This window comes from Ranitomeya variabilis, chromosome 3 (assembly GCF_051348905.1).
Source record: "Ranitomeya variabilis isolate aRanVar5 chromosome 3, aRanVar5.hap1, whole genome shotgun sequence".
NCBI classification, from domain to species: domain Eukaryota; kingdom Metazoa; phylum Chordata; class Amphibia; order Anura; family Dendrobatidae; genus Ranitomeya; species Ranitomeya variabilis.
The window spans coordinates 485,536,611-485,563,548 of record NC_135234.1 but is presented as its reverse complement, the minus strand read 5'-3'; the positions used below and the strand labels follow the sequence as shown (position 1 = coordinate 485,563,548).

Sequence of the window (26,938 nt, the reverse complement as noted above, 5' to 3'; positions counted from 1 at the left end):
TTCAGTAATGGAGCAACAAATTTCATTAGTAAAGATATAGATTTCCTAATGTTTCAAAGACGTACATGCCCATAAGTGGGAGGGGGGGGGGGGTTAGCTTTAGTTTAAGTCTAGTATTGTAACTCCTTTTGGATTCTGCAAAAGGTAAGTACTCAGGCCCTATGTGAAATTGTCATATTCAAGAACAGTAAATGGTGCTCCACTACTCCCATAGACCATTTTGTAAAAACATGTGTTGCTGTGAATTGCAACAACACAAAAAAAAACTGAGAAAAAAAGGCAAATTGGACATAATTTAACACTAAACGCCAAAAAATGGTGTAGACAAAATTGTTAGCACCTTTCCAAAATTGTGTAAACAACTTTGTTTCAAGCATATGTGATGTTCGTTCAAACTCACCTGTGACAAGTAACAAGTGAGGGCAATATGAAAATCACACCTGAAACCAGAAAAAAGGGGAGAAGTTGGCTCAATCTTTGCATTGTGTCTGTGTTTGACACTCTAAGCATGGTGAATAGTGTTGAGCGATACCGTCCGATACTTGAAAGTATCGGTATCGGAAAGTATCGGCCGATACCGGCAAAGTATCGCATCTAATCCGATACCGATACCCGTTACCAATACAAGTCAATGGGACTCAAGTATCGGACGGTATCACTGATGGTTCCCAGGGTCTGAAGGAGAGGAAACTCTCCTTCAGGCCCTGGGATCCATATTAATGTGTAAAATAAAGAATTAAAATAAAAATATTGCTATACTCACCTCTCCGACGCAGCCTGGACCGTACCGAGGGAACCGGGAGCCTTCTTTGCTTAAAATGCGCGCTTTTACTTCCTTCCGCGACGTCACGGCTTCTGATTGGTCGCGTGCCGCCCATGTGGCCGCGTCGCGACCAATCACAGCAAGCCGTGATGTAATTTTCAGGTCCTCAATGCCTAATTCTAGGCATTCAGGATTTTAAAATTACGATCCGGCTTGTGATTGGTCGCGTCGCGGTCACATGGGCGACGCGACCAATCACAAGCCGTGACGTCACGGGAGGCAGGAAACGCGCGCATTTTTAAAATTACGTCACGGCTTGTGATTGGTTGCGTGCCGCCCATGTGACCGCAACGCGACCAATCACAGCAAGCCGTGACGTAATTTCAGGTCCTGAATGCAGAAATAGGCATCAGGACCTGAAATTACGTCACGGCTGGTTCTCCTCCTACCTCTCTGACCGCTCCTTCACTGTATCTTTTGCCGGCTCCTCTTCCTCTCCTTGTCCCCTTACTATTGGGGTTCCGCAGGGCTCAGTCCTAGGCCCCCTCCTCTTCTCTCACGGCCCCTATTGGACAAACAATCAGCAGATTTGGGTTCCAGTATCATCTCTATGCTGATGACACCCAATTATACACTTCTTCCCCTAACATCACCCCTACCCTAATTCAAAACACCAAGGATTGTCTGCCTGCTGTCTCTAACATCATGTCCTCCCTCTATCTTAAACTAAATCTCTCCTCACTCCTAATGTCACTGTTTAAATTGTCTTAACTTGTATTGAATTTGTTGTCCGTACATGTCCCCGCTTAATTGTAAAGTGCTGCGAAATATGTTGGCGCTATATAAATACAAATTATTATTATTATTATTATTATTAATAAAGGTGGCAACGCAGGAAAGTTCGGATGGTGGATAAGCAGCCCCAATCAAGTTCCAAAAAAATTTATGCTGTCCTGCAGACTCAGGGTGCATCAGTGTCAGTTCGAACTATCTTGACCTATGAATGAAATGCTATGTCAGGAGACCCAAGAGAACTGCACTGTTGACCCAGAAACATTAAAAAGTTAGACTGCAATTTGCCAAAATGTACGTGAGTAAGCCAAAATCCTTTTGCAAAAGCATCTTGAGCACAGATGAGACCAAGATAGGGCTTTTGGAAAAGCACATCATTCTACTGTTTAGAAAAGAACACCGTACCTACAGTCAAATATGGTGGGTGTTCAAAAATGATTTGAGGTTGTTTTCTGTTAGGTTGGATACACCTAATTAAAATGGGAATGGTTGGTGATATCAACTTCCTGTTTGTGGCACATTAGTATATGGGAGGGGGGAAACTTTTCAAGATGGGTGATGACCATGGCGGCCATTTTGAAGTCGGCCATTTTGGATCCAACTTAATTTTTTCCAATGGGAAGAGGGTCATGTGACACATCAAACTTATTGAGAATTTCACAGGAAAAACAATGGTGCGCTTGGTTTTAATGCAACTTTATTCTTTCATGAGTTATTTAAAAGTTTCCTCCAGAAACAATCCTGCTGGGTCCCTTTTGCTCTGTCAGTTCCACCTGTCCCTGTGATTCCCTCAGATGTGTTTGAAGTGAAGAACTTTGGCTCAAAAGAGAGATCTGGGGAGTCTGCTGAAAGCAAATTCGCCCGTGCCATTTTTGAGAAGAGCCTCTGCTAGTCTGGCCACAAAAAAGGGGTGGCATAAGGGGGCTTCTGTCACCTCAGTAACTCGCATGCCTTCTCTTCATGTCAGGTTGACTTGCTGAGTTTGTAATTGTGAGGATCTGATGTGGGTTATAAAAATCACCTAGGCAGGTTAACGATGCAACTATTTTTATTCCATACATCCATGATTGTTCAACAAATCCATGTAGATGGCCAAAATACAATGTCCTCAGTCCACAAGTTCCCAATCTGAGAATGGTACTTCCACTGGCCCCATTCCAGGTGATACCCACTGTCTCCCAACTTTTGGATGGCCCACAGCTTTTGGTATCTCCAGCCGGTATAGTGTGCAGTCCCAGCCTATGTTCCTCCTGATGATGGATATCACGACCATTGCTCATGGATACCCCTCCAGCCGGCAACCGATCTCCAGAACTCCATAGACCATCCATCCCATATTGGATCCTCTCACTTTGTTGTCCCCCAACAACTGCCTGATTCAACTCTATGTCTTTTTCTCCATCCTCCTTAAACATTTTCTTTTAGCTCACAGAACAAAGCAAATTCCATAGCTGGGACTGTATGTGAGACCTCCCGTTGTGACGGCTCCCTTGGGTCTACTGTCCCCAACCACACAATGGGCCTAGGTTTAGGCGTACAATGGGAGTGAGACCTTGATACAGATGAGATTGATAGAGTCTGGCCTTAGGTTTACATAAGATCTAGCCTGCTCGCCTTCCTCTGCTGGCTGCCACTGAATAGAAACATTGATTCCTGAGGATGAATTGATGAGCAAGCAAATAACTAATAAACATCAAGCAAATTAACTATTAAATTACAATAATATTGATGTAACTGGTGCTTCGTGCTGGAAAAAGTCTCTATGTCTTAGAGCTGTTGACGCCGCTCTACGTCCATTCATCCCATAGTCTTATTAAGCGGCCATATCCTCACAGTAACCTACAGCATTGCTGCATCTGTATCCTGTTTCCACATGGTTATAGATGGGCACAGCCAGATTCTGCAGGAATTTAACCCAGCTGTGTCCTTGAGGGTTGGGTTCTCCAGCCAATCACCAACCAGCAAGTGCTATATCAGGCATCTCTGCCCTCCACACTTTTGCCTAAGCTAAGTTTCCAATTTTCTACTAGCATCTAGTTCCCAGTCAAGGAGTTTTCTTGCCTATCCCTCCTGTTACTGACCCGGCTGGTCTTCTTGCCCTGTCTTATCTCTCTGCTCCTGACCATGGCTATGTATCCTGAACCTGTGCTGCGTGCCCCGACCCTGAACCTTCTGACTATGCTTATGTCTCTCCCCTTCTGTACCTCGTATATCTGCTCTTACCCATGGGTCGGAGTGGCATCTGGTTTCTATCCTGTGGCGCAAGGCTATCCTAACTATCAGAGGTGCTAGTGAAGGCCAGGTAACCCCTCCAGGGTAAGACTGGCCAGTCGCGCAGTGGGTCCACACCCACGAATGCCTGTGTTGTGTATGAAACAATGTGGTTTGGAGTCAAGCTGTCTACATGAGTAACAACATAGTGATGAAGAAATCAAACTTATTTTGAAGGCTTACTTAATTATCCAATAAAACATAACTTTAGTTGTAAACTTTCTACTTTAAATGCGGCTATAAGTGCAAGATGTGTAATATTGTCTGAGAACACGGGTGTCTATAGTCACTTCCACAGACCACGGGTACAAGGGATGTGAATGATTAATATTTTTCTATCCAGCTGCTCAAAACTAAAGCAGCCCAATCACAACTTTGCTGAGAGTCACAGTTTTGCCAACATGCATGACAGAAAAAAATATTTTCTGCTACCAAGGAAGGTCCCATGACATAATAATGCTTTACAGAGCAGTCATGAAATAAATGAGTGGAAATTAAACTATAAAAAAATGATGGAAAACAGTTTCTACCCCAAGCCATATCCATCTTTATGTTTATACATTACAGCTTATACACACAAACTTTAAATGAGAACAATGTATTTCTCTTACAAAACAGTTGGTTTTGGAAAGTCAAGTTATATTGTAGAGTCATATTCATGGTCAACTTACTGCACATATGACAGGTATTAGTCTATATGCAGTTTTTTAGAGCTCAACAAGCACTAACTCATTTTAGTATTAAAAACCCTTTTCATTGCACCCTATAAATCCTATTACTTGTGGTTAGCATAATATACAACCAACTTCCTTGGGAAACTTTGTCCTATGGCAAAATACTATAAATGATAGATAATATATTTTCATAAAAAAATAACAACTTACCAACATCTGTTATATATGACTTCCCATTATCTGGCCATTGGATATATTGGTTTGAAAAGTAATTGCTGCCATATCCCAGAATGAAGCCTTCAAGCTTGATATTTTGGTTTGGCCGGTGAAATTTCATTGTCAGTGTATCACCAGTGATGTTAATATGGGCCTTCATGTTAAGTTTTTTCACTGCAAGAAAGACATGTACATTAAGGTTAATATATAACGACAATGCTATTACTTACATGTAACATGTGGAATTACTGCTGTATCTATTGTTTTCCAATAACTGACAGATCTTACTTATTAACCAGTGTCATAACCATGGTTAATGTAAATTTACCATTTAGGAGTGTAAAAAGAGGCATGATGTAATGGTAATTGATCTTCATTTGAATTGGTCTTTAATCATATAATACCGTATATACTCGAGTATAAGCCGACCCGAGTATAAGCCGACCCCCCTAATTTTGCCACAAAAAACTGGGAAAACTTATTGACTCGAGTATAAGCCTAGGGGGGAAAATGCAGCAGCTACCGGTAAATGTCAAAAGTAATAAAAGATACCAATAAAAGTAAAATTAATTGAGACATCAGTAGGGTAAGTGTCTTTGAATATCCATATTGAATCAGGAGCCCCATATAATGCTCCATACTGTTCATTATGGCCCCATAAGATGTTCCATATTAAAATATGCCCCATATAATCCTGCATAAAGGTTAATAAAGGCCCCATAAGATGCTCCATAGACACATTTGCCCAATATAATGCTGCACAAATGCTGATTATGGCCCCATAAGATGCTCTATAAAGATATTTGCCCCTTATAGTGCTGCACAAACGTTATGGCCCTATAAGATGCTCCATACAGACACTTGCCCCATATGCCGTAGTGCCCTACAAACGTTAATTATGGCCCCATACAGACACTTTCCCCATATAGTGCTACACAAACATTATGCTCCTATATAGAGCTGCAGAAACGTTATGGCCCCATATAGTGCTGCAGGAATGTTATGGCCCCATATTGTGCTGCAGGAATGATATGGCCCCATATAGTGCTGCAGGAATGTTATGGCCCCATATAGTGCTGCAGGAATGTTATGGCCCCATATAGTGCTGCAGGAACGTTATGGCCCCCATATAGTGCTGCAGGAACGTTATGGCCCCATATAGTGCTGGAGGAACGTTATGGCCCCATATAGTGCTGCAGGAATGTTATGGCCCCATATAGTGCTGCAGGAATGTTATGGCCCCATATAGTCACCTGCTCCTCGTTCCGGCGCCGATCTGTCTCCAGCACTGACGTTCAGCAGAGGGCGCGCACTGACCACGTCACCGCGCCCTCTGACCTCAGCATCACTGCTGGAGACAGATCGGCGCCCGGAACGAGGAGCAGGTGACTATCGCGCAGCGCTGCGCTCCCCTCCCCGTATACTCACCTGGTCCTGCCGCTGTGTAGATCCTGCTTCCCCGACGCCGCAGCGCTTCATCCTGTACTCAGCGGTCACATGGTACTGCTGATTACAGTAATGAATAGGCGGCTCCATCCCTATGGGAGGTGGAGCCGAATATTCATTAACTGTAATGAGCGGGACCATGTGACCACTGAGTACAGGAAGAAGCTGAAGCTGCTGCTGCCGGCGCCGGGGAAGCAGGGACCACGCCTGGACTAGGTGAGTATTTTTAGACAGCCCCCCGCTCCCCCTCCCCTGCCGACCCCGGTATGACTCGAGTATAAGCCGAGAGGGGCAATTTCAGCCCAAAAAAGTGGGCTGAAAATCTCGGTATATACGGTACGTATTTTTCATCCAGCATCCATGTTTCCCATAAGCACTATTTTGCAAAAAGACATATGCTCATAATAGTACCAAAATCCATACTGTGAAACCATAATCTGTGATATTATTGTTAAATTGTGTAGTGTAAATATAATAATAAAGCCTTACACAACTGAGAAAGTAACTAGCAAGAGAAATTACGATTCAACACCGATGAATAAACAGTGAGATAAATGGAGAACAGTCCCTACCCATAAGATCTTACTGGATAAATATGTAAGCATATATAGGCATCTAGGAACCAATAATGTACCACAATGTGCCTATAATTTCACTCAGGGGACTACGGAAGATTTTCTTCTCCACAATCTGTGAGACAAGAACGGTGGTCGGCGCTCATAGCAAGTTAGCATTTTTGCTACATACTGGCGATCTGATCATTGCCTGTATGTAGCAGAGTCGATCAGGCAACTGCAGCTTTTAGTCTCCCATGGAGACTATTGAAGCATGCAAAAAGTAAAAAAAATGTAAAAAATATTAAAATAATAAAAATATATCAATGTTCAAATCATCCCCTTTTTGCCCCATTCAAAATAGAGCAATAAAAAAAATCAAATTCATATTTGGTATCACTACATTCAGAATCGCCCAATCTATCAAAATAAGAAAAGAATTAAACCGGTCGTCAATCAGTGTAATGAAAAAAAAGTCAAAACACCAGAATTGCGTTTTTTTTGGTCATCACAACATTGCATTAAAATGCATTAACGGGCGATCAAAAGATCGTATCTACACCAAAATGGTACCTATGAAAATGCCTGCTCGGCACGCAAAAAATAACTTCTCACCTAACTCGAGATCACAAAAAATGGAGACGCTACGGGTCTCAGAAAATGGCGTGATTTTTTTTTAACAAACTTTGAAATTTTTTTTCACCACTTAAATAAAAAGAACTTATACATATTTGGTGTCTGTGAACTCGTAAAGACCTGAAGAATCACAATGGCAGGTCAGTTTTAGCATTTAGTGAACATGGTAAAAAAACAAACAAACCACATCTATGGGATTGCACTTTTTTGCTAATTCACAGCACTTGGAATTTTTTTCCTGTTTTCCAGTACAGGTTATGTTAAAACCAATGGTGTAGTTAAAAAGTACAACTCATCCTGCAAAAAACAAGCCCTCATATGGCTATTTGTACCAAAAATTAAAAAAGTTATGGCTCTGGGAAAAAGGGGAGCAAAAAATGAAAATGCAAAAGCAAAAATACCTCTGGAGGGATTAAGCCATTTCTTTATATTTCCTTTGGAATTTACTTTTTACTTTGACTCAAAACAGTGTGCTTGAAACCACTCCAATTCATATATTTTTTGTCCATATTCCACCTGTTTTATGGTCAGGAATGCAGCTGTCTGGACTGTTTATCTAGACATCAGAATTGCTGCTAACACTTAAATCCCAATGTCTCAAGGATATAACTCTTTGCTTTGGACATACTGCATCTAAAGTGAATAGGATGGTGCCTTACTGCTTACATCTCATTGATAGAGTACATATAAATGCAATTAAATACATTTATCCCAATTGTTGTATTAACAATACTTTACAAAAAAAGTAATTGTTGAACTACTAGACATACCTTTCTAACAACACAAGGTTATCATTCATGTTTAGAAGTACCGTACATTGTGCCAAAAACCTGAAATATGCACATTTTTTGGATTTATGAATGACAAATGTAATTTTGATTTTCTTTTACAATATGTAGGAAACCAAGCAACACACAGTACTGCATCTCAGTTCTCGTGTAAGGAACACTTAGCTTATGTATTTTTGCATTGATTTTCTTTATTTAAATGATAAAAAATCAGTATAAAATGTTGGCTTTGTATGACGTTTATATATTTAATATCATTTATAGATTTGCTGGTTCAACACCAATAATAATAGAGTAAATCTATGAATATAAAAATACACCATTCAAAGAAAACTCGTAGCTCAAGACTTTCCTAAAATTATACACAGGATTATATAAAATAGATACCACATTGCATTCAACTATGTAAATATTTTGGAGCGTTTGTGACTTTAAACAATGGGACAGGTCCATAAATTGTTGATTGGACATATCAAAGACATTTATAAATCATGCTGACATTTAGACTACAATCTGTTCATTTTACTTATACAATATTAAACATACCATGCTTGTAATGTTATCTAGACTAGTTATGTCTATGGATTGGAGTTATGGATTAGTTACTAGTAAACAAATCCCTCAGCAGTAGATCTGCTTGAGCAAAACATACCCAGGCTTCCATCACAGGGCCACCCACCTCTGTGATACATATCGCCCATTAATCACATGACCAGTCGCTATGCCACATATTCCCCCCCTCTGCCTAAAGCCGTGGGGCCTGGTATTTTCTATTACCCAACCAGAGATCCTTCTCAGTCGTCCCTGACAGCCAAACCGTCTGTCAAAGTCAGGACCTGTTACTGAACCCTCTTGTCGGCATTCGTCAACCATTTCCATCACACCCTTTGATAAAGATGACCCCTTGTCATTTCCTCTGCTACAGGATCTCCCGCTTAGGTCACTGAGCCCTGAACTGACTGAGGAGTCACTATTTCTACTTCTTCCATCTGGCCACCTTCGGTTCCCTCTCTGTTGTGGATCTCTCCTATTGTCTTTCTTCGGAGAGCAGCTCTTCCCTTTACCTCTATATCCTCTGTTAACTTCAGCTTGAGGACTTCCAGTCTTTAGAGAACCTCTTCGTCTCTCTAGACCACGAGTTGAAGGTGGTGGCAATCTGTTTGCCAATCCTTGCAGCTCTATATTGATCTGCTCCCTCTCACGTCTTAGCTGCTCTATCTGTTTCAGGTATGCCACACGATACCCCAGGAGCATTTGGATATTCCCAAGGCTCTCCATGGATCCGACGACAAGGAATAGAACCATCCCATCTTCACCCACGACCTGGGCTTCATCATCAGCCGGAATGCTCACTCTCATAACACCGGACCTATTCACCATCTCTTGCACCACCTTGCCAAATCTTCCGACGACTTTCCTCACCAGACCTCTGGGCACTTGCACGACATCTTCTACAATACCCAACCGACTTTGAGCTTCTCTTGCTAGCTCCAGACGTCAAGCGGCTTCCTTATTCTTCCACATGATCATTTGTTTTGTGCGGAGGCATTGTAGATGCATCTCTCTCAGTACAGCCACCCGCTTCACTGTGACTTCCCTAGTCGACAGTATGACCAGTTGATGGGTCTCAGGTGCCCAGTGCACCCTACACGCTTCGACCACCTTTTTAAACGCTTCATGCACCTCCTCACTGGCACACGCTTCTTGCATGTCTTCGGGTACGTCTATTACGCCCTTGAAGATCGAAGTCTCACCTTCTTGGTCATATCGTTGGACCTCCTCCTCCTTAGCATCAGCGCAGTTTTCCAAGACCTCAATGTCCTTTGTTCGGCCATCTGCATGGCACTTCCCTTGCTGGATTTCTTCCTCCGTGGAGGCCCCTTCTTTGGTCAGCCTCTCCAACTCACTCTCCTTCATAGCGATCAGGTTGGGAGAGCACAACAGTTCGATTTCCCAGTCATCCATGGATTTCTGGAGCTGTTGATTAGTCTTCTTTGTCTTGAGCTCTGGAGAACTTTATCTTGCTCCTCTATCAAGCAGCGACGCTCATCCTCTCTCTGGAGAAGCTCCTGCTGATTCTTCTCTTGGGCCTCTCTGAACACCTCCATATATTTCAATATGGCCTTGTTCATGTTTTGACACACTGATAGGTGACCTCTGAGCTCAGAGAATTCCTCCTCCAGCTCCTCCACTCTGTGCTCAATCACCTGTCTCAGGACCCTTTCTCGCTCGACTATTATTTTAAGCAGCTCTATCTCATGGTCCTGCTCTCTTTTGGCCAGCACATGTTGCACCATCACTTCTTTAATTAGATTTTCAGATGGGGTCTCTTGCCCACCCACACTCTGCCTCTTCAGAGTTCCACCTGTTTCTGCATCCACCTCAATGGTGTGTCCTATGCTCTCTGTTTACTCCTAGGTACTTCTTGACTCTTGGTAACTTCAGAGTTCTCCATCTCTTCAGCATCAGGTACTCTGGAGCCTTCATCATATTGAGCCACTTCACTCTTTCCGGGCATTGCAGATGGGGGTCTACTACAGGTCTGTTCTAACCCCAGCCCGTCACTAACTACCTCAGTGATAGGGTTTGTCAGAGATAAAGTAACCCCCTCATCAGGGACGATAACGTGATCTGCACATGACCCCGTCTTTCCGCAGCCCCCCCGACGAGATGAAGATGTGTCATTTTTACTTGGCTCCCCCTTACTGCACTCTTTTCCCCTTGCGTTTGAGTCAAAGTCTGAATAGGAGTCACCCCCCCTTACCCTGTCATCCTGGAACAACAAGTCCCCACTTAAACAGGTGCCAGACCCACACTTTCTTCTGGTCACCCGTAACTCTGGACTATTGACATTAGGTGACGCTACTTCCTCTTTACACATCCCAATAACAGGAATCCCCACAGCCTGCTGCTGTAGTGGGGCTTCAATATGACCATTCCGTCTCTCCTCTGAACAACCCCACACTGCGTCAACTTCCCATATGTCTTCAAAGATCACAAAGTCCCGGCCCCTCTCAAAGGGGTAGAACAAGTTTGGTGTTATACCACCATCTTGGCACTCTACACTTTTGAACATATCAATGATCACTCTGTCCACAGTATAGTCCACAGTGACCCCATGGATGCAGCAAATCTTGACCTTTTTCTCGGTTATACAGAGAACGAGAGGAGTTCCCGTCAGAGTCACCTGACTCTTTGAGTCCAGCAGTCCAGATACTCCTTCATGGTGCAACATAACAGTACACACCTGTGGCATGTCATCAAACAGGAAGTCTATGCCGCACTCGGAATACGCAAAACACAAACATTGCTGTTCCCCAGACATGTCTACTGAGGTAACCAATGCCGCCCCTTTTGAAAGCTCCACCCTTTTTTGGGTCACTATCCCCTTTTTGGACTCTGCCCTGTCATGATTCTCAATGGCGAGAGAACATAGCCCAGCATATATGAGAACTAGCTCTTGGAAGATGGAAACTATACTGACCATGAACTAAACCTGCCGCACAACTAGAAGTGGCCGGGTAGCATGCCTACGTTTTTTATCCCTAGATGCCCAGCGCCAGCCGGAGAACTACCTAATCCTAGCAGAGGAAAAGACAGTCCTGGCTCACCTCTAGAGAAATTTTCCCAAAAGGCAGACAGAGGCCCCCACATATATTGGCGGTGATTTTAGATGAAATGACAAACGTAGTATGAAAATAGGTTTAGCAAAATCGAGGTCCGCTTACTAGATAGCATGAAGACAGAAAGGGCACTTTCATGGTCAGCAGAAAACCCTATCAAAACACCATCCAGAAATTACTTTAAGACTCTAGCATTAACTCATAACACCAAAGTGGCAATTTCCGCTCACAAGAGCTTTCCAGACACAGTAACGAAACAGCAGCTGTGAACAGGAACAAAATGCAAAAACACACAAGGACAAAAGTCCAACTTAGCTAGGAGTTGTCTAGTAGCAGGAACATGCACAGAAGGCTTCTGATTACATAGTTGACCGGCATGAAACTGACAGAGGAGCAAGGTTATATAGCGACTCCCACATCCTGATAGGAGCAGGTGAACAGAGGGGATGATGCACACAAGTACAATTCCACAAGTGGCCACCGGGGGAGCCCAGAATCCAATTTCACAACAGTACCCCCCCCTCAAGGAGGGGGCACCGAACCCTCACCAGAACCACCAGGGCGATCAGGATGAGCCCTATGAAAGGCACGGACAAGATCGGAGGCATGAACATCAGAGGCAGTGACCCAAGAATTATCCTCCTGACCGTATCCCTTCCATTTGACCAGATACTGGAGTTTCCGTCTGGAAACACGAGAGTCTAAGATCTTTTCCACAACGTACTCCAACTCACCCTCAACCAACACCGGAGCAGGAGGCTCAATGGAAGGCACAGCCGGTACCTCATACCTGCGCAACAATGACCGATGAAAAACATTATGAATCGAAAAGGATGCAGGGAGGTCCAAACGGAAGGACACAGGGTTAAGAATCTCCAATATCTTGTACGGGCCGATGAACCGAGGCTTAAACTTAGGAGAAGAAACCCTCATAGGGACAAAACGAGAAGACAACCACACCAAGTCCCCAACACAAAGCCGAGGACCAACACGACGACGGCGGTTGGCAAAAAGCTGAGTCTTCTCCTGGGACAACTTCAAATTGTCCACCACCTGCCCCCAAATCTGATGCAACCTCTCCACCACAGCATCCACTCCAGGACAATCCGAAGATTCCACTTGACCGGAGGAAAATCGAGGATGAAACCCCGAATTACAGAAAAACGGGGACACCAAGGTGGCAGAGCTGGCCCGATTATTGAGGGCGAACTCCGCCAAAGGCAAAAAAGCAACCCAATCATCCTGATCCGCAGACACAAAACACCTCAAATATGTCTCCAAGGTCTGATTAGTCCGCTCGGTCTGGCCATTAGTCTGAGGATGGAAAGCAGACGAAAAAGACAAATCTATGCCCATCCTAGCACAGAATGCCCGCCAAAATCTAGACACGAATTGGGTCCCTCTGTCAGAAACGATATTCTCCGGAATACCATGCAAACGAACAACATTTTGAAAAAACAGAGGAACCAACTCGGAAGAAGAAGGCAACTTAGGCAAGGGAACCAGATGGACCATCTTAGAGAAACGGTCACACACCACCCAGATGACAGACATCTTCTGAGAAACAGGCAGATCCGAAATAAAATCCATCGAGATGTGCGTCCAAGGCCTCTTCGGGATAGGCAAGGGTAACAACAATCCACTAGCCCGAGAACAACAAGGCTTGGCCCGAGCACAAACGTCACAAGACTGCACAAAGCCTCGCACATCTCGTGACAGGGAAGGCCACCAGAAGGACCTTGCCACCAAATCCCTGGTACCAAAGATTCCAGGATGACCTGCCAACGCAGAAGAATGAACCTCAGAGATGACTCTACTGGTCCAATCATCAGGAACAAACAGTCTACCAGGTGGGCAACGATCAGGTCTATCCGCCTGAAACTCCTGCAAGGCCCGCCGCAGGTCTGGAGAAACGGCAGACAATATCACTCCATCTTTAAGGATACCTGTGGGCTCAGAATTACCAGGGGAGTCAGGCTCAAAACTCCTAGAAAGGGCATCCGCCTTAACATTCTTAGAACCCGGTAGGTAAGACACCACAAAATTAAACCGAGAGAAAAACAACGACCAGCGCGCCTGTCTAGGATTCAGGCGCCTGGCAGACTCAAGGTAAATTAAATTTTTGTGGTCAGTCAATACCACCACCTGATGTCTGGCCCCCTCAAGCCAGTGACGCCACTCCTCAAAAGCCCACTTCATGGCCAAAAGCTCCCGATTCCCAATATCATAATTCCGCTCGGCGGGCGAAAATTTACGGGAAAAAAAAGCACAAGGTCTCATCACGGAGCAGTCGGAACTTCTCTGCGACAACACCGCCCCAGCTCCGATTTCAGAAGCGTCGACCTCAACCTGAAAAGGAAGAGCAACATCAGGCTGACGCAACACTGGGGCGGAAGAAAAGCGGCGCTTGAGCTCCCGAAAGGCCTCCACAGCATCAGGGGACCAATCAGCAACATCAGCACCCTTCTTAGTCAAATCAGTCAATGGTTTTACAACATCAGAAAAACCAGCAATAAATCGACGATAAAAGTTAGCAAAGCCCAAAAATTTCTGAAGACTCTTAAGAGAAGAGGGTTGCGTCCAATCACCAATAGCCTGAACCTTGACAGGATCCATCTCGATGGAAGAGGGGGAAAAAATGTATCCCAAGAAGGAAATCTTTTGAACCCCAAAAACACACTTAGAACCCTTCACACACAAGGAATTAGACCGCAAAACCTGAAAAACCCTCCTGACCTGCTGGACATGAGAGTCCCAGTCATCCGAAAAAATCAGAATATCATCCAGATACACAATCATAAATTTATCCAAATAATCGCGGAAAATGTCATGCATAAAGGACTGGAAGACTGAAGGGGCATTTGAAAGACCAAAAGGCATCACCAAATACTCAAAATGGCCCACGGGCGTATTAAATGCGGTTTTCCACTCATCCCCCTGCTTGATTCGCACCAAATTATACGCCCCACGGAGATCAATCTTAGAGAACCACTTGGCCCCCTTTATACGAGCAAACAAATCAGTAAGCAGTGGTAACGGATATTGATATTTAACCGTGATTTTATTCAAAAGTCGATAATCAATACACGGCCTCAAAGAGCCGTCTTTCTTAGACACAAAGAAAAAACCGGCTCCTAAGGGAGATGACGAAGGACGAATATGTCCCTTTTCCAAGGACTCCTTTATATATTCTCGCATAGCCGCGTGTTCAGGCACAGACAGATTAAATAAACGACCCTTAGGGTATTTACTACCCGGGATCAAGTCTATGGCACAATCGCACTCCCGGTGCGGAGGTAGTGAACCAACCTTGGGTTCTTCAAAAACGTCACGAAAGTCAGACAAAAATTCAGGAATCTCAGAGGGAATAGATGATGAAATGGAAACCAAAGGTACGTCCCCATGAGTTCCTTTACATCCCCAGCTTAACACAGACATAGCTCTCCAGTCGAGGACTGGGTTATGAGATTGCAGCCATGGCAATCCCAGCACCAAAACATCATGTAGATTATACAGCACCAGAAAGCGAATAACCTCCTGGTGATCCGGATTAACACGCATAGTCACTTGTGTCCAGTATTGTGGTTTATTACTAGCAATGGGGTGGAGTCAATCCCTTTCAGAGGTATCGGAGCCTCCAATGGCTCCAAATCATACCCACAGCGTTTGGCAAAGGACCAATCCATAAGACTCAAAGCAGCGCCAGAGTCGACATAGGCGTCCGCGGTAATAGATGACAAAGAACAAATCAGGGTCACAGATAGAATAAACTTAGACTGTAAAGTGCTAATTGAAACAGACTTGTCAGGCTTCTTAGTACGCTTAAAGCATGCTGATATAACATGAGTTGAATCACCACAATAGAAGCACAACCCATTTTTTCGTCTAAAATTCTGCCGCTCGCTTCTGGACAGAATTCTATCACATTGCATATTTTCTGGCGTTTTCTCAGTAGACACCGCCAAATGGTGCACAGGTTTGCGCTCCCGCAGACGCCTATCAATCTGAATAGCCATCGTCATGGACTCATTCAGACTCGCAGGCACAGGGAACCCCACCATAACATCCTTAATGGCATCAGAGAGACCTTCTCTGAAAATCGCCGCCAGGGCGCACTCATTCCACTGAGTAAGCACAGACCATTTGCGGAATTTTTGGCAGTATATTTCAGCTTCATCTTGCCCCTGAGACAAGGACATCAAGGCCTTTTCCGCCTGAAGCTCTAAATGAGGTTCCTCATAAAGCAACCCCAAGGCCAGAAAAAACGCATCCACATTGAGCAACGCAGGATCCCCTGGTGCCAATGCAAAAGCCCAGTCCTGAGGGTCACCCCGGAGCAAGGAAATTACAATCCTGACCTGCTGTGCAGGGTCTCCGGCAGAGCGAGACTTCAGGGACAAAAACAATTTGCAATTATTTTTAAAATTTTGAAAGTGAGATCTATTCCCTGAGAAGAATTCAGGCAAAGGAATTCTAGGCTCAGACATAGGTGCATGAACAACAAAATCTTGCAAATTTTGTACCTTTGTGGCGAGATTATTCAAACCTGTAGCTACACTCTGAAGATCCATTTGAAACAGGTGAACACAGAGCCATTCAAGGATTAGAAGGAGAGAAAGAGAGGAAGGCTGCAGCATAGGCAAACTAGCAAGTGATTCAATTAAGAGCACACTCAGAACTAGAGGGAAAAAAAAAAAAAAAAAAAAAAAAAAAAAAAAAAATTGTAGCAGACTTCTTTTTTCTCTCCTTTCTCAGCCAGTAATTTAACCCTTTTTTGGGCCGGTCAAACTGTCATGATTCTCAATGGCGAGAGAACATAGCCCAGCATATATGAGAACTAGCTCTTGGAAGATGGAAACTATACTGACCATGAACTAAACCTGCCGCACAACTAGAAGTGGCCGGGTAGCATGCCTACGTTTTTTATCCCTAGATGCCCAGCGCCAGCCGGAGAACTACCTAATCCTAGCAGAGGAAAAGACAGTCCTGGCTCACCTCTAGAGAAATTTTCCCAAAAGGCAGACAGAGGCCCCCACATATATTGGCGGTGATTTTAGATGAAATGACAAACGTAGTATGAAAATAGGTTTAGCAAAATCGAGGTCCGCTTACTAGATAGCATGAAGACAGAAAGGGCACTTTCATGGTCAGCAGAAAACCCTATCAAAACACCATCCAGAAATTACTTTAAGACTCTAGCATTAACTCATAACACCAGAGTGGCAATTTCCGCTCACAAGAGCTTTCCAGACACAGTAACGAAACAGCAGCTGTGAACAGGAACAAAATGCAAAAACACACAAGGACAAAAGTCCAACTTAGCTAGGAGTTGTCTAGTAGCAGGAACATGCACAGAAGGCTTCTGATTACATAGTTGACCGGCATGAAACTGACAGAGGAGCAAGGTTATATAGCGACTCCCACATCCTGATAGGAGCAGGTGAACAGAGGGGATGATGCACACAAGTACAATTCCACAAGTGGCCACCGGGGGAGCCCAGAATCCAATTTCACAACACTGCCCCTTTTAGGGCCACCACCCCCTTGTGGGCTATTTTCTCCTTTAGGGCCACCACCCCCTTTAGGGACTCCACCCCCTTTTGGGCAACTACCCCCTTTTGGGACGCCACCCCTTTTTTCTCTCTGACCCCGGTCAGTACATCATGGATCTCCATCCGTTACCTGTCATTGCCACACAGGTTCCCGGATCCCTCTTCTCCTCAGAGGTATCCCATAAAGAGCAGTTCTCACTGACCCCAGTCAGTATTTACTCACGGTTGTCAAGACCATCCACTCTTCTGGCTCAGACCAGCCAGCGCTGCAACATGTGTTCCTTGGATCATTGCCCGCATTCTCCACCAATTGTAGGGGTTGTACTCGCTCAGGTGCGGCGGGTGACACTCAGGAGACACGTTCCATTAAAAGTTCACAGGGTTTATTGCTCCATAAACCACATTGCAACAGGAACAACAGGTAAACAGTCTTACATCAGACAGATGAATCCTCAATGTCCATAGTAGAGCTCCACTCTCTCAGGTCTGTGGGCACACAGACTGTGCTATGTCCAGCATGTAGGCTCTCCAGCCTAAATATGGTCTCTGTGTGCTGTTCAGGATGTCTGTCCCCACGTGGAACCGTCCAACACACAGGCCACTCTGCAGTGTCCAGCCAGGACACATGGAAGTGTGTCCACCCTGACAGACTCCCACACACTCACCATGTGCTACACACACCTCCTTTTCATAGGTGTAACCACACCCAGGTACGTGTCACATGGCCAGTCAGGTGAGCATGACATCACCACAGGTCCTTCAACAAAAAACCATCTTAGGTGTTCAAACACACCTCTTTGGGTGGGTTTGTAGGTAACTGGACCCACCCATCTCTCCAATCACCTGGAAGCCTTCCCAATGTAAACAAATCCCTCAGCAGTAGATCTGCTTGAGCAAAACATACCCAGGCTTTCATCACAGGGCTACCCACCTCTGCGATATATACCGCCCATTAATCACATGACCATGGTCTTCTCTTGACATAACTGAGAGTCAGTGTTTCTAGATTGCTTTGTTTAATTTGGATAAAATACAATTCACAAAGTGATACAATTATCCTGATAATTCTTATCCTGACATTGTGGTAGACTGATGGGTGGGCTTCTCTCAGATTGGCATTGTGGGTCACAGATTGTGTACCAATGATTTTGACACTGTTTGAAGACAGAAACCTTTTTATGTTTATGGGAGTATATGGTGGTATTCATGCTTATCAGGGTATGTTTTTTACACTGTATGGAGGTGGTACTTTTCTTGACTCCATAAAGTGGCGCTACTTATCTTATGCTTTTCAGTGAAATGTCCATGAAAAATGTATCTAGATGAAAAGTCATGTTCATGCGGTGTTGTCATATAACAAATACATTCACACACTTCAATCTAAAATAAAGTGCCTTATATTAGCAGAAGAAAATGTGATAACTGACACACTAGTGAATTTCTAGGTATGCTGTACAGTAGTGATAAAGTAATTACTTTATTACACAATGCTGAAATTTATAGTCACTCATCACATTCAATGTAATTTCTCCTACTTATTGTATTATCAGAAGTATTTATTGTTGTAGCCCAATTATGGATTTATTTAGCCAGCTGTTGTAACATATACAATCTAGAAATTTACAGTATCTGATACAAGTTTGGCGTAGCTTTCCACTACTAGTTGTGAGCAGACTATACATCTGTAAAATGTAAAAGTTATCTAAAACCCATTATATTTCAGATTGTATGATTGTGGGATTACTGTATTCAGACAAATTGGACCAATTTCCTCTAATATAATATAATATACTCTGCATAATGTGATCAGAATACCTGGCTCAATGTACAGAACTAGCATAATCCAAAGTTAAACCCTTCAGACATCCATTAATTCAGTTTAGAGTCATACTCGGTATTACTCAAAAAAGACATTAGGTAAATAAATGCATTAAACATTTGCCAGCAATCTTCTACATTTAAACTGTTTTTTCCAGAACTCTATCTGATAACAGGAAAGTACACTCATTAGAGACCATTATTACATGCCTATTGTTTATACTACAGGGGACTATTTCCAAGCGTAAAGTACAGTTTGTAAAGTGTGAAATTTGGGTTTCCTTGATGAGCACATCATTTAATGTATCACTTTATCATTTTGTGTTAATTATAAATTAGACATAGAGGGTCGGTCAGTTCTTTCAGAGCAATTGCATGTTTGCTTGGCTATGGATACATTGTTGACATATGCTTATTGATAGTATGCAACATTGTTTCATTGTCACAGCATATACTACAATGTTTTCTTGCCAAAGCACCTCACAATGCCATTTTTTTCATGGAATCCTTGAGAAAAATTCTCTATTTTCTTCACAGATATAGTATTGACCCATAGCAGTCTATGTCAGTGAAGCCATAGTAATATACAATTGCGGGGTGCGGATATAGACATAAGATGGCTCTTGTGTAGGAACTTCTAGGCTTCATCTCACCCTTTAGCTAATAATAAAGCACCTATTTATCTCTACAAACTACTAGTAGTTATAAGCTATGAATTTTATTAGGCTCTGCCCTTATCTGCAATGTAACTGATAGTAGTAAACTGCTTTAAGAATGACTGTGGACCGTTAACCAACTGGGCCCCTGTTTAGCTGCGGAGGTAGCACCAATGGTAAGCTCTATATGAGAGCTGACACCCAGCAGAAATGCCCATGATCAGTACTAGCACCAATCATGGACGTTTAACCTTTCTTATGCCTCGGTCAATAGTGACAGCGACATCGAGGAGCATCGCAGAGAGAGTGAGCTCCCTGTCTGCTCCCATTGGCACAACACAAAGCAATTGTGTTGTGCTTGTGGTCTCCATGGTGACCCTGGATGCAAGATGGCCACGGGTCATAACCCCTTAGTGACAGAGCCAATTTGGTACTTAATGACCAAGCCAATTTTTACAATTCTGACCACTGTCACTTTATGAAGTTATAGCTCTGGAACACTTAAACGTATCCCACTGATTCTCAGAAAGTTTTTTCGTGAAATATAGTACTTCATATTAGTGGTAAAATTTCTTTGATATAACTTGCGTTTATTTACTTGGAGAAAACAGAAATTTGGCAAAAATTTAGCAGTTTTCAAATTTTTTATTTTTGTACACTTAAATCAGAGAGTGGTGTCTCATAAAATAGTTAAAAATTAACATTTCCCACATATCTACTTTACATCAGCACAATTTTGGGAACAAAACTGTTTTTTGTTAGGACGTTATAAGGGTTAAAAGTTGGCCAGCGATTTCTCATTTTTCCAGCAAAATTTTCAAAACCATTTTTTTTTAGGGACCACCTCATATTTGAAGTGAGTTTGAGAGGTCAATATAACAGAAAATACCTAAATGTGCACAAAACCACATTCAAGAAGTTTATTAACCCTTCAGGTGCTTTACGAGAACTAAAGCAATGTGGAAGGAAAAAAATGAATATTTTACTTTTTTCACAAAAAATTTACTTTGGAAACTTTTTTTTGTGTTTTCACAAGGGTATTAGGAGAAAAAGGACCACAAAATTTGTTGTGAAATTTCTCCTGAGCACGCTGATATCTCGTATGTGGGGGAACGCCACTGTTTGCACGCATTGCAGTGCTCAAAATGGAAGGAGCACCATTTGACTTTTTGAACACAAAATTGTCGAGAATCAATGGTGGCACCATGTTGCCTTTGGAGACCCCCTGATGTACCTAAACAGTGGAACCCTCCCAATTCTAACTCCAACCCTAACCCCAACACACACCTAACCCTAATCCCAACCCTAACCATAACCCTAACCACAACCCTAACCTCAACACACCCCTAACCCTAATACCAACCATAACCACAAACCTAACCCTAACACACCCCAAACCCTAATCCCAACCCTAACCGTAATCCCAACCATAACCACAACCCTAACCCTAGCCAAACCCTAACTTTAACCCAACCCTAACTTTAGCTCAACCCTAACCCTAGACCCAATCCTAACTTTAGCCCAACCCTAACCCTAGCCCCAACCCTAACTTTCGCCCAACCCTAACTTTAGCCCAACCATTTTCATCCTGGAATAAGACTCAATGGGAGTTGCAGGGACACCGGAGGTACCGGGGGGGATCGGGGGACCCCATTTGTCTCTCCTCTGATTTGCGATCACATCAGAGGAGAGAGAAATTAAATGGGAAATCGGACTTTTTTATGGTCGCCGTTATTCTGTTAATAATGGTGATCGCAACACGGGGGTCGTTAAAAACCGACATGAATCATATTCTCTTGGGTAGCTGAGACCCCGTAGAAATTCTGATGCTGGGGGATGCTATACACTTATTTCTCAGCGCCGTTAAAAAGCGGCGCTGAGGCAAAAGTACCCTTAACTGGTAGCCCAGTAAGTGATACATTGCTGGATTCAGGGTATCTGTCTCTACATTATGCTGCTCTCAGATTAGATGGCAAAAACCTGGTGACAGATTCCCTTTAATAATATTATATTGCTAGAATTCTCTGAAATATCTGGTTTTATAAATTATTGCATTATTGTTTTTCCTTCTGAAATATAAAGACAAGTGTGCCACATTTTAATTTTATACTCACAAATTTAATATAATGCTGGCACAATGATAAAAAAATATATATTTTTAAGGCTCACTGCATTACATATGTTTATAGTGATGGAAAAAATGTAGTTAAACTGTAGCTAATTTTAAATAAAGCACACAAACGTCATAATGGTACTCTCAGCTGCAGAAAAACCACATCACACATATACCTGTATAGTATTCTCAACTGCAGAAATGCCTCATGTGTCATAGTGTAATTATGCTCATCACCAGTGCCAGGGTCTGATGATCTATGAAATTACTCCATTAAATTATTTTTTTACATGTCGCATATTTTCATGTTTATTATTGTTAACAGTTCAAGAACATGCTTTTCCTGAAAATATAATAATATAGCTATGGAAAATATAATATGTACCATTTGCAGCATCTTAGGGCATGTGTACACGTTCAGCATTTGGCAGCAGATATTAAAAACTTGTTGCATTTAATATCTTGAAAAGTAGGTTTTATTCATACTAAATGTTCCGGACCACCATTTGCCTGCAGTTTATATTAAGTAAGATCATTTTGGATGATATGTAAGGAGGGTAAACTGAGAGCCACATCCTCTTACATAAAATCCTTGAACTTTTCTGAGCCTGAGAGGTAACTTGCTTTCCTGAGTAAAGTTCTAAAATGTTAAGTTAAAGTTCATGTTTTCCTAAAGTCAGAAGAGGAATGTAGTTCAAGATACTGGCCACCATATGTGAAAAGTCTAGCTTTGGCTCTTGTGCATATAAGAGATAACCTGCTGCCCCTTTATGATTTATATTTAGATGATTTATTAATCTAGATACCAAATTGCTGACTAATGTTTTTATTTTTGGTAGAGCATGTAAATGTATCTGATGCAGACACAGTGCTTTGATACATTGTAGTAGTAGTTGAGCGATACCGTCCGATACTTGAAAGTATTGGTATCGGAAAGTATCGGCCGATACCGGCAAAGTATCGGATCTAATCCGATACCGATACCCGATACCAATACAAGTCAATGGGACTCATGTATCGGACGGTATTCCTGATGGTTCCCAGGGTCTGAAGGAGAGGAAACTCTCCTTCAGGCCCTGGGAACCATATTAATGTGTAAAATAAAGAATTAAAATAAAAAATATTGCTATACTCACCTCTCCGACGCAGCCTGCACCTTACCGAGGGAACCGGCAGCGTTGTTTGCTTAAAATTCGCGCTTTAACTTCCTTACGCGAAGTCCCGGCTTGTGATTGGTCGCGCGCCGCCCATGTGGCCGGGACGCAACCAATCACAGCAAGCCGTGACGTAATTTCAGGTCCTTCAGGATTTTAAAATTACGTTCCGGCGTTGTGATTGGTTGCGTCGCGGTCACATGGGCGACGCGACCAATCACAAGCCGTGACGTCACGGGAGGCTGGACACGCGCGCATTTTAAAATGCGCGCGTCTCCTGCCTCCCGTGACGTCACGGCTTGTGATTGGTCGCGTCGCCCATGTGACCGCGACGCAACCAATCACAACGCCGGAACGTAATTTTAAAATCCTGAAGGACCTGAAATTACGTCACGGCTTGCTGTGATTGGTTGCGTCGCGGTCACATGGGCGACGCGACCAATCACAAGCCGTGACGTCACGGGAGGCAGGAGACGCGCGCATTTTAAAATGCGCGCGTGTCCAGCCTCCCGTGACGTCACGGCTTGTGATTGGTCGCGTCGCCCATGTGACCGTGACGCAACCAATCACAACGCCAGAACGTAATTTTAAAATCCTGAAGGACCTGAAATTACGTCACGGCTTGCTGTGATTGGTTGCGTCCCGGCCACATGGGCGGCGCGCGACCAATCACAAGCCGGGACTTCGCGTAAGGAAGTTAAAGCGCGAATTTTAAGCAAACAACGCTGCCGGTTCCCTCGGTAAGGTGCAGGCTGCGTCGGAGAGGTGAGTATAGCAATATTTTTTATTTTAATTCTTTATTTTACACATTAATGTTGTTTCGATACCAATACCCGATACCACAAAAGTATCGGATCTCGGTATCGGAATTCCGATACAGCAAATATCGGCCGATACCCGATACTTGCGGTATCGGAATGCTCAACACTAATTGTAAGTATTTGGTCCCCAGCCTTACTGAAGTTATAGGTCACATATGTTGGCACTTCAACATAACACTAGCCCTGTTCTAGGTGTCGATGAGCAATTGAACCTTGTGATTAGTAGGAGACCATCTTACTCTGAGCAAGTATAAAGACGGACACCCAAAAGTTACCTATAGTGATGACAGTGCCAATCTGCCTTTCCAGCAACTGTATATTTAAAGAGGGAGCACCACGTTCAATGGTAATTGCCCACTATACATGTAAAAGAGAGTGATTCCAAAGTTTGCTGTAACGGCAGCATAGTGCCCCAGTATTGTAGTGTAAATGCCAAGCTAGAAATAATTTATGTTGTTCTTTAACCAACAAACGTATTTCTATAATAATGTAGTGATACTGTCAAGCCCAGTGCCATAGCTTTCTAGTGAAACTACCAAGCTCGAGTTTATGGTTGCGCCATGCTCCTGCCAGGAGATGTGTTATGGTCAGAGGGCTACATATAAAAAACTGACCCACTTACATACAGTATAAGTTACTGTGCAACTTTCAGGACTACAGAAGCTCATAAACATTTATAGCCCTCCATAAACCTGCTATGAAATGGAACGGTTTCTATTCTAGGTTCTGCCATGCTAAAACACAAAAGAAGGATTCTGCTTCAAAAAACCACAACTGACTAATGCTAGTTTTGTACATCCCATGCCAGAATAGGCAAGGCCAGGAGATTTCAGATGACAGCCAGAGAGATAAGTTATGAATACAAGCTTTTTTTTTCATAAGTACCAGATGCAATCCCCAGATTACCTCATTATCTTGCTGTAGACAAGGGAAATAGAGGAACACTTAAAAAGCATGCAGTCCTTTCATATTCCATGTGTACTGCGTAGCTTAGAGATCACAAATTATTATGAATTAGTTATTAGGAATTGAGACTGTGCTCCATGATAATTCTGGCTGTTGAAAAATACAGCATTATAGATTAACAGTTGTCTTGGTGCTGAATAAAACACAAATAAATACATTGCAACCTGATTTTGTAGGAAGATTCTACAAGTGCTGAAAACACATGGTCTTTATTAGTTAGTAACAGCGCCAAATGTGACTTTTTAAATACATATGATAAAATGTTCCCGAGCTGTATATTAATATTATAAATGTGTCTAGGATCAAAAGATATAAATAATACATTCCACTGATTAATAGTAACTATTCCAGTTATACAGCCAATACACAACAAAAAGATAAATGACCCACTTATGACTGCCACTGCCATGCAGAGTTTAACAGTGAGATCAGATGGGTCAACGTAATACTGACTCATCAAATCTCTGTCTTCTCCATTATTTTTCATTCTATCTACAGTTGTGCTCAACAGTTTACATACCCCGGCAGATTTTTCCAGTCATGGTCAGTAGTTGAGTGAAGCCATTTACTGTCAAACTACTGTGTTTCCTCTTTTTTTAAATCATAATAACGACCTAAAACATCCAAATTACCCTGATCAAAAGTTCACATACCCTGGTGATTTTGGCGTGAAAACATGCACAGAAGTTGACACAAATGGGTTTGAATGGCTGCTAAAGGTAAGGAAAATTGTTTGGGATGCAAAGAAAAACCCACAAATAATATCAGCTAAAATACTGGACTCTCTGAAAACTGGGGTGTGGCTATTTCAAGATGCACAATGGAGGCACTTGAAGAAAAATGGGCTGCATGGCCGAGTCGCCAGAAGAAAGCCATTACTGCATAAATGTCACAAATGCCACAAAGTATCTCGCACAAAGACAAGCCTCAAAACTTCTGGAACTAGGTAATTTGGAGTGATGAGACCAAAATTGAACTTTTTGGCCACAACTATAACTGTTACATTTGGAGAGAGGTCAGCAAGGCCTATGATGAAAGGAACACCATTCTTAGTGTAAAGCCTGTCATTGGCTACAGCGGAACAAAGTGAAGGTTCTGGAGTGGCCATCACAGTCTCCTGACCTCAATATCACTGAGCACGCAGTTCATGCTAGACAGCCCAGGAATTTACAGGAACTGGAGGCTTTTTGCCAAGAAGAGTGGGCAGCTTTACCATCTGAGAAAATAAAAAACCTCATCCACAACTACAACAAAAGACTTCAAGCTGTCATTGATGTTAGAGGGGGAAATACACGGTATTAAGAAATGGGGTATGTGAACTTTTGATCAGGGTCAATTGGATGTTTTGGGTTATCATTATGATGTAAAAAGATTAAACACAGTAGTTTGACAATAAATAGCTTCACCCAACCACTAACCATGAGTGGAGAAAATGTTTTGGTGTTATCATTCATATTCTCTGAAAAAAGGCCAAGAAAGCAAAAATTCTGCGGAGGAATGTAAACTTTGGAGCACAACCGTATCTATCTATCTATCTATCTATCTATCTATCTATCTATCTATCTATCTATCTATCTATCTATCTAGCTATCTTTCAAAACCAAGAAGGAAAAGTCATGGAATTAATCACAGAATCAATAGACATGTTAGTTGTATGCAAATTATTAAAAAATAGAAACAAACTTTTTAAACATCTTGATTTATCCAGTACCGAGTATATGCACCACTCGCAGACACACTTACATGCCTTGTCATGCTATCAATAAGGTTAATAATGCTTGTCTCAGAAAAATTCTGTTATGCTGAATGTGCTCGGGAACGCCATTCATCAAGATACGATGCTGGCAGCTTAATTTGCAATTACTGACTAATGATGTCCTAGTTGTGCTTGATGGGAGACAAGCCTGGAGATTCTGCAGGCCATGGTAGCACATTTACGACACACAGGCTGCACACAGTAGCATCAGTCAATGTAATTCTTGGCTGTTAATGCACGTGAAATGAATAATAGAGGGGTCCGGCTACTGTACATTATGCCACCCTATTACCATAATTCCCGGACTATGACTGGTGTAATGTTCCCTCATAAAAGGTC

At 42.8% G+C, this 26,938-nt stretch overlaps 1 protein-coding gene across 19 annotated transcripts in view; it reads right to left on the bottom strand.

Moving 5' to 3' along the window:
• Nucleotides 1-26,938, bottom strand: part of ABI3BP (ABI family member 3 binding protein) — a 674,363-nt gene that overhangs the window by 492,998 nt on the left and 154,427 nt on the right. For all 19 annotated transcript variants that reach the window (XM_077296740.1, XM_077296741.1, XM_077296745.1 and 16 more), the window contains exon 2: nt 4,711-4,890. In XM_077296740.1, coding sequence (XP_077152855.1) covers nt 4,711-4,890 — 180 coding nt within the window. The remainder of the gene's footprint in view (nt 1-4,710; nt 4,891-26,938) is intronic.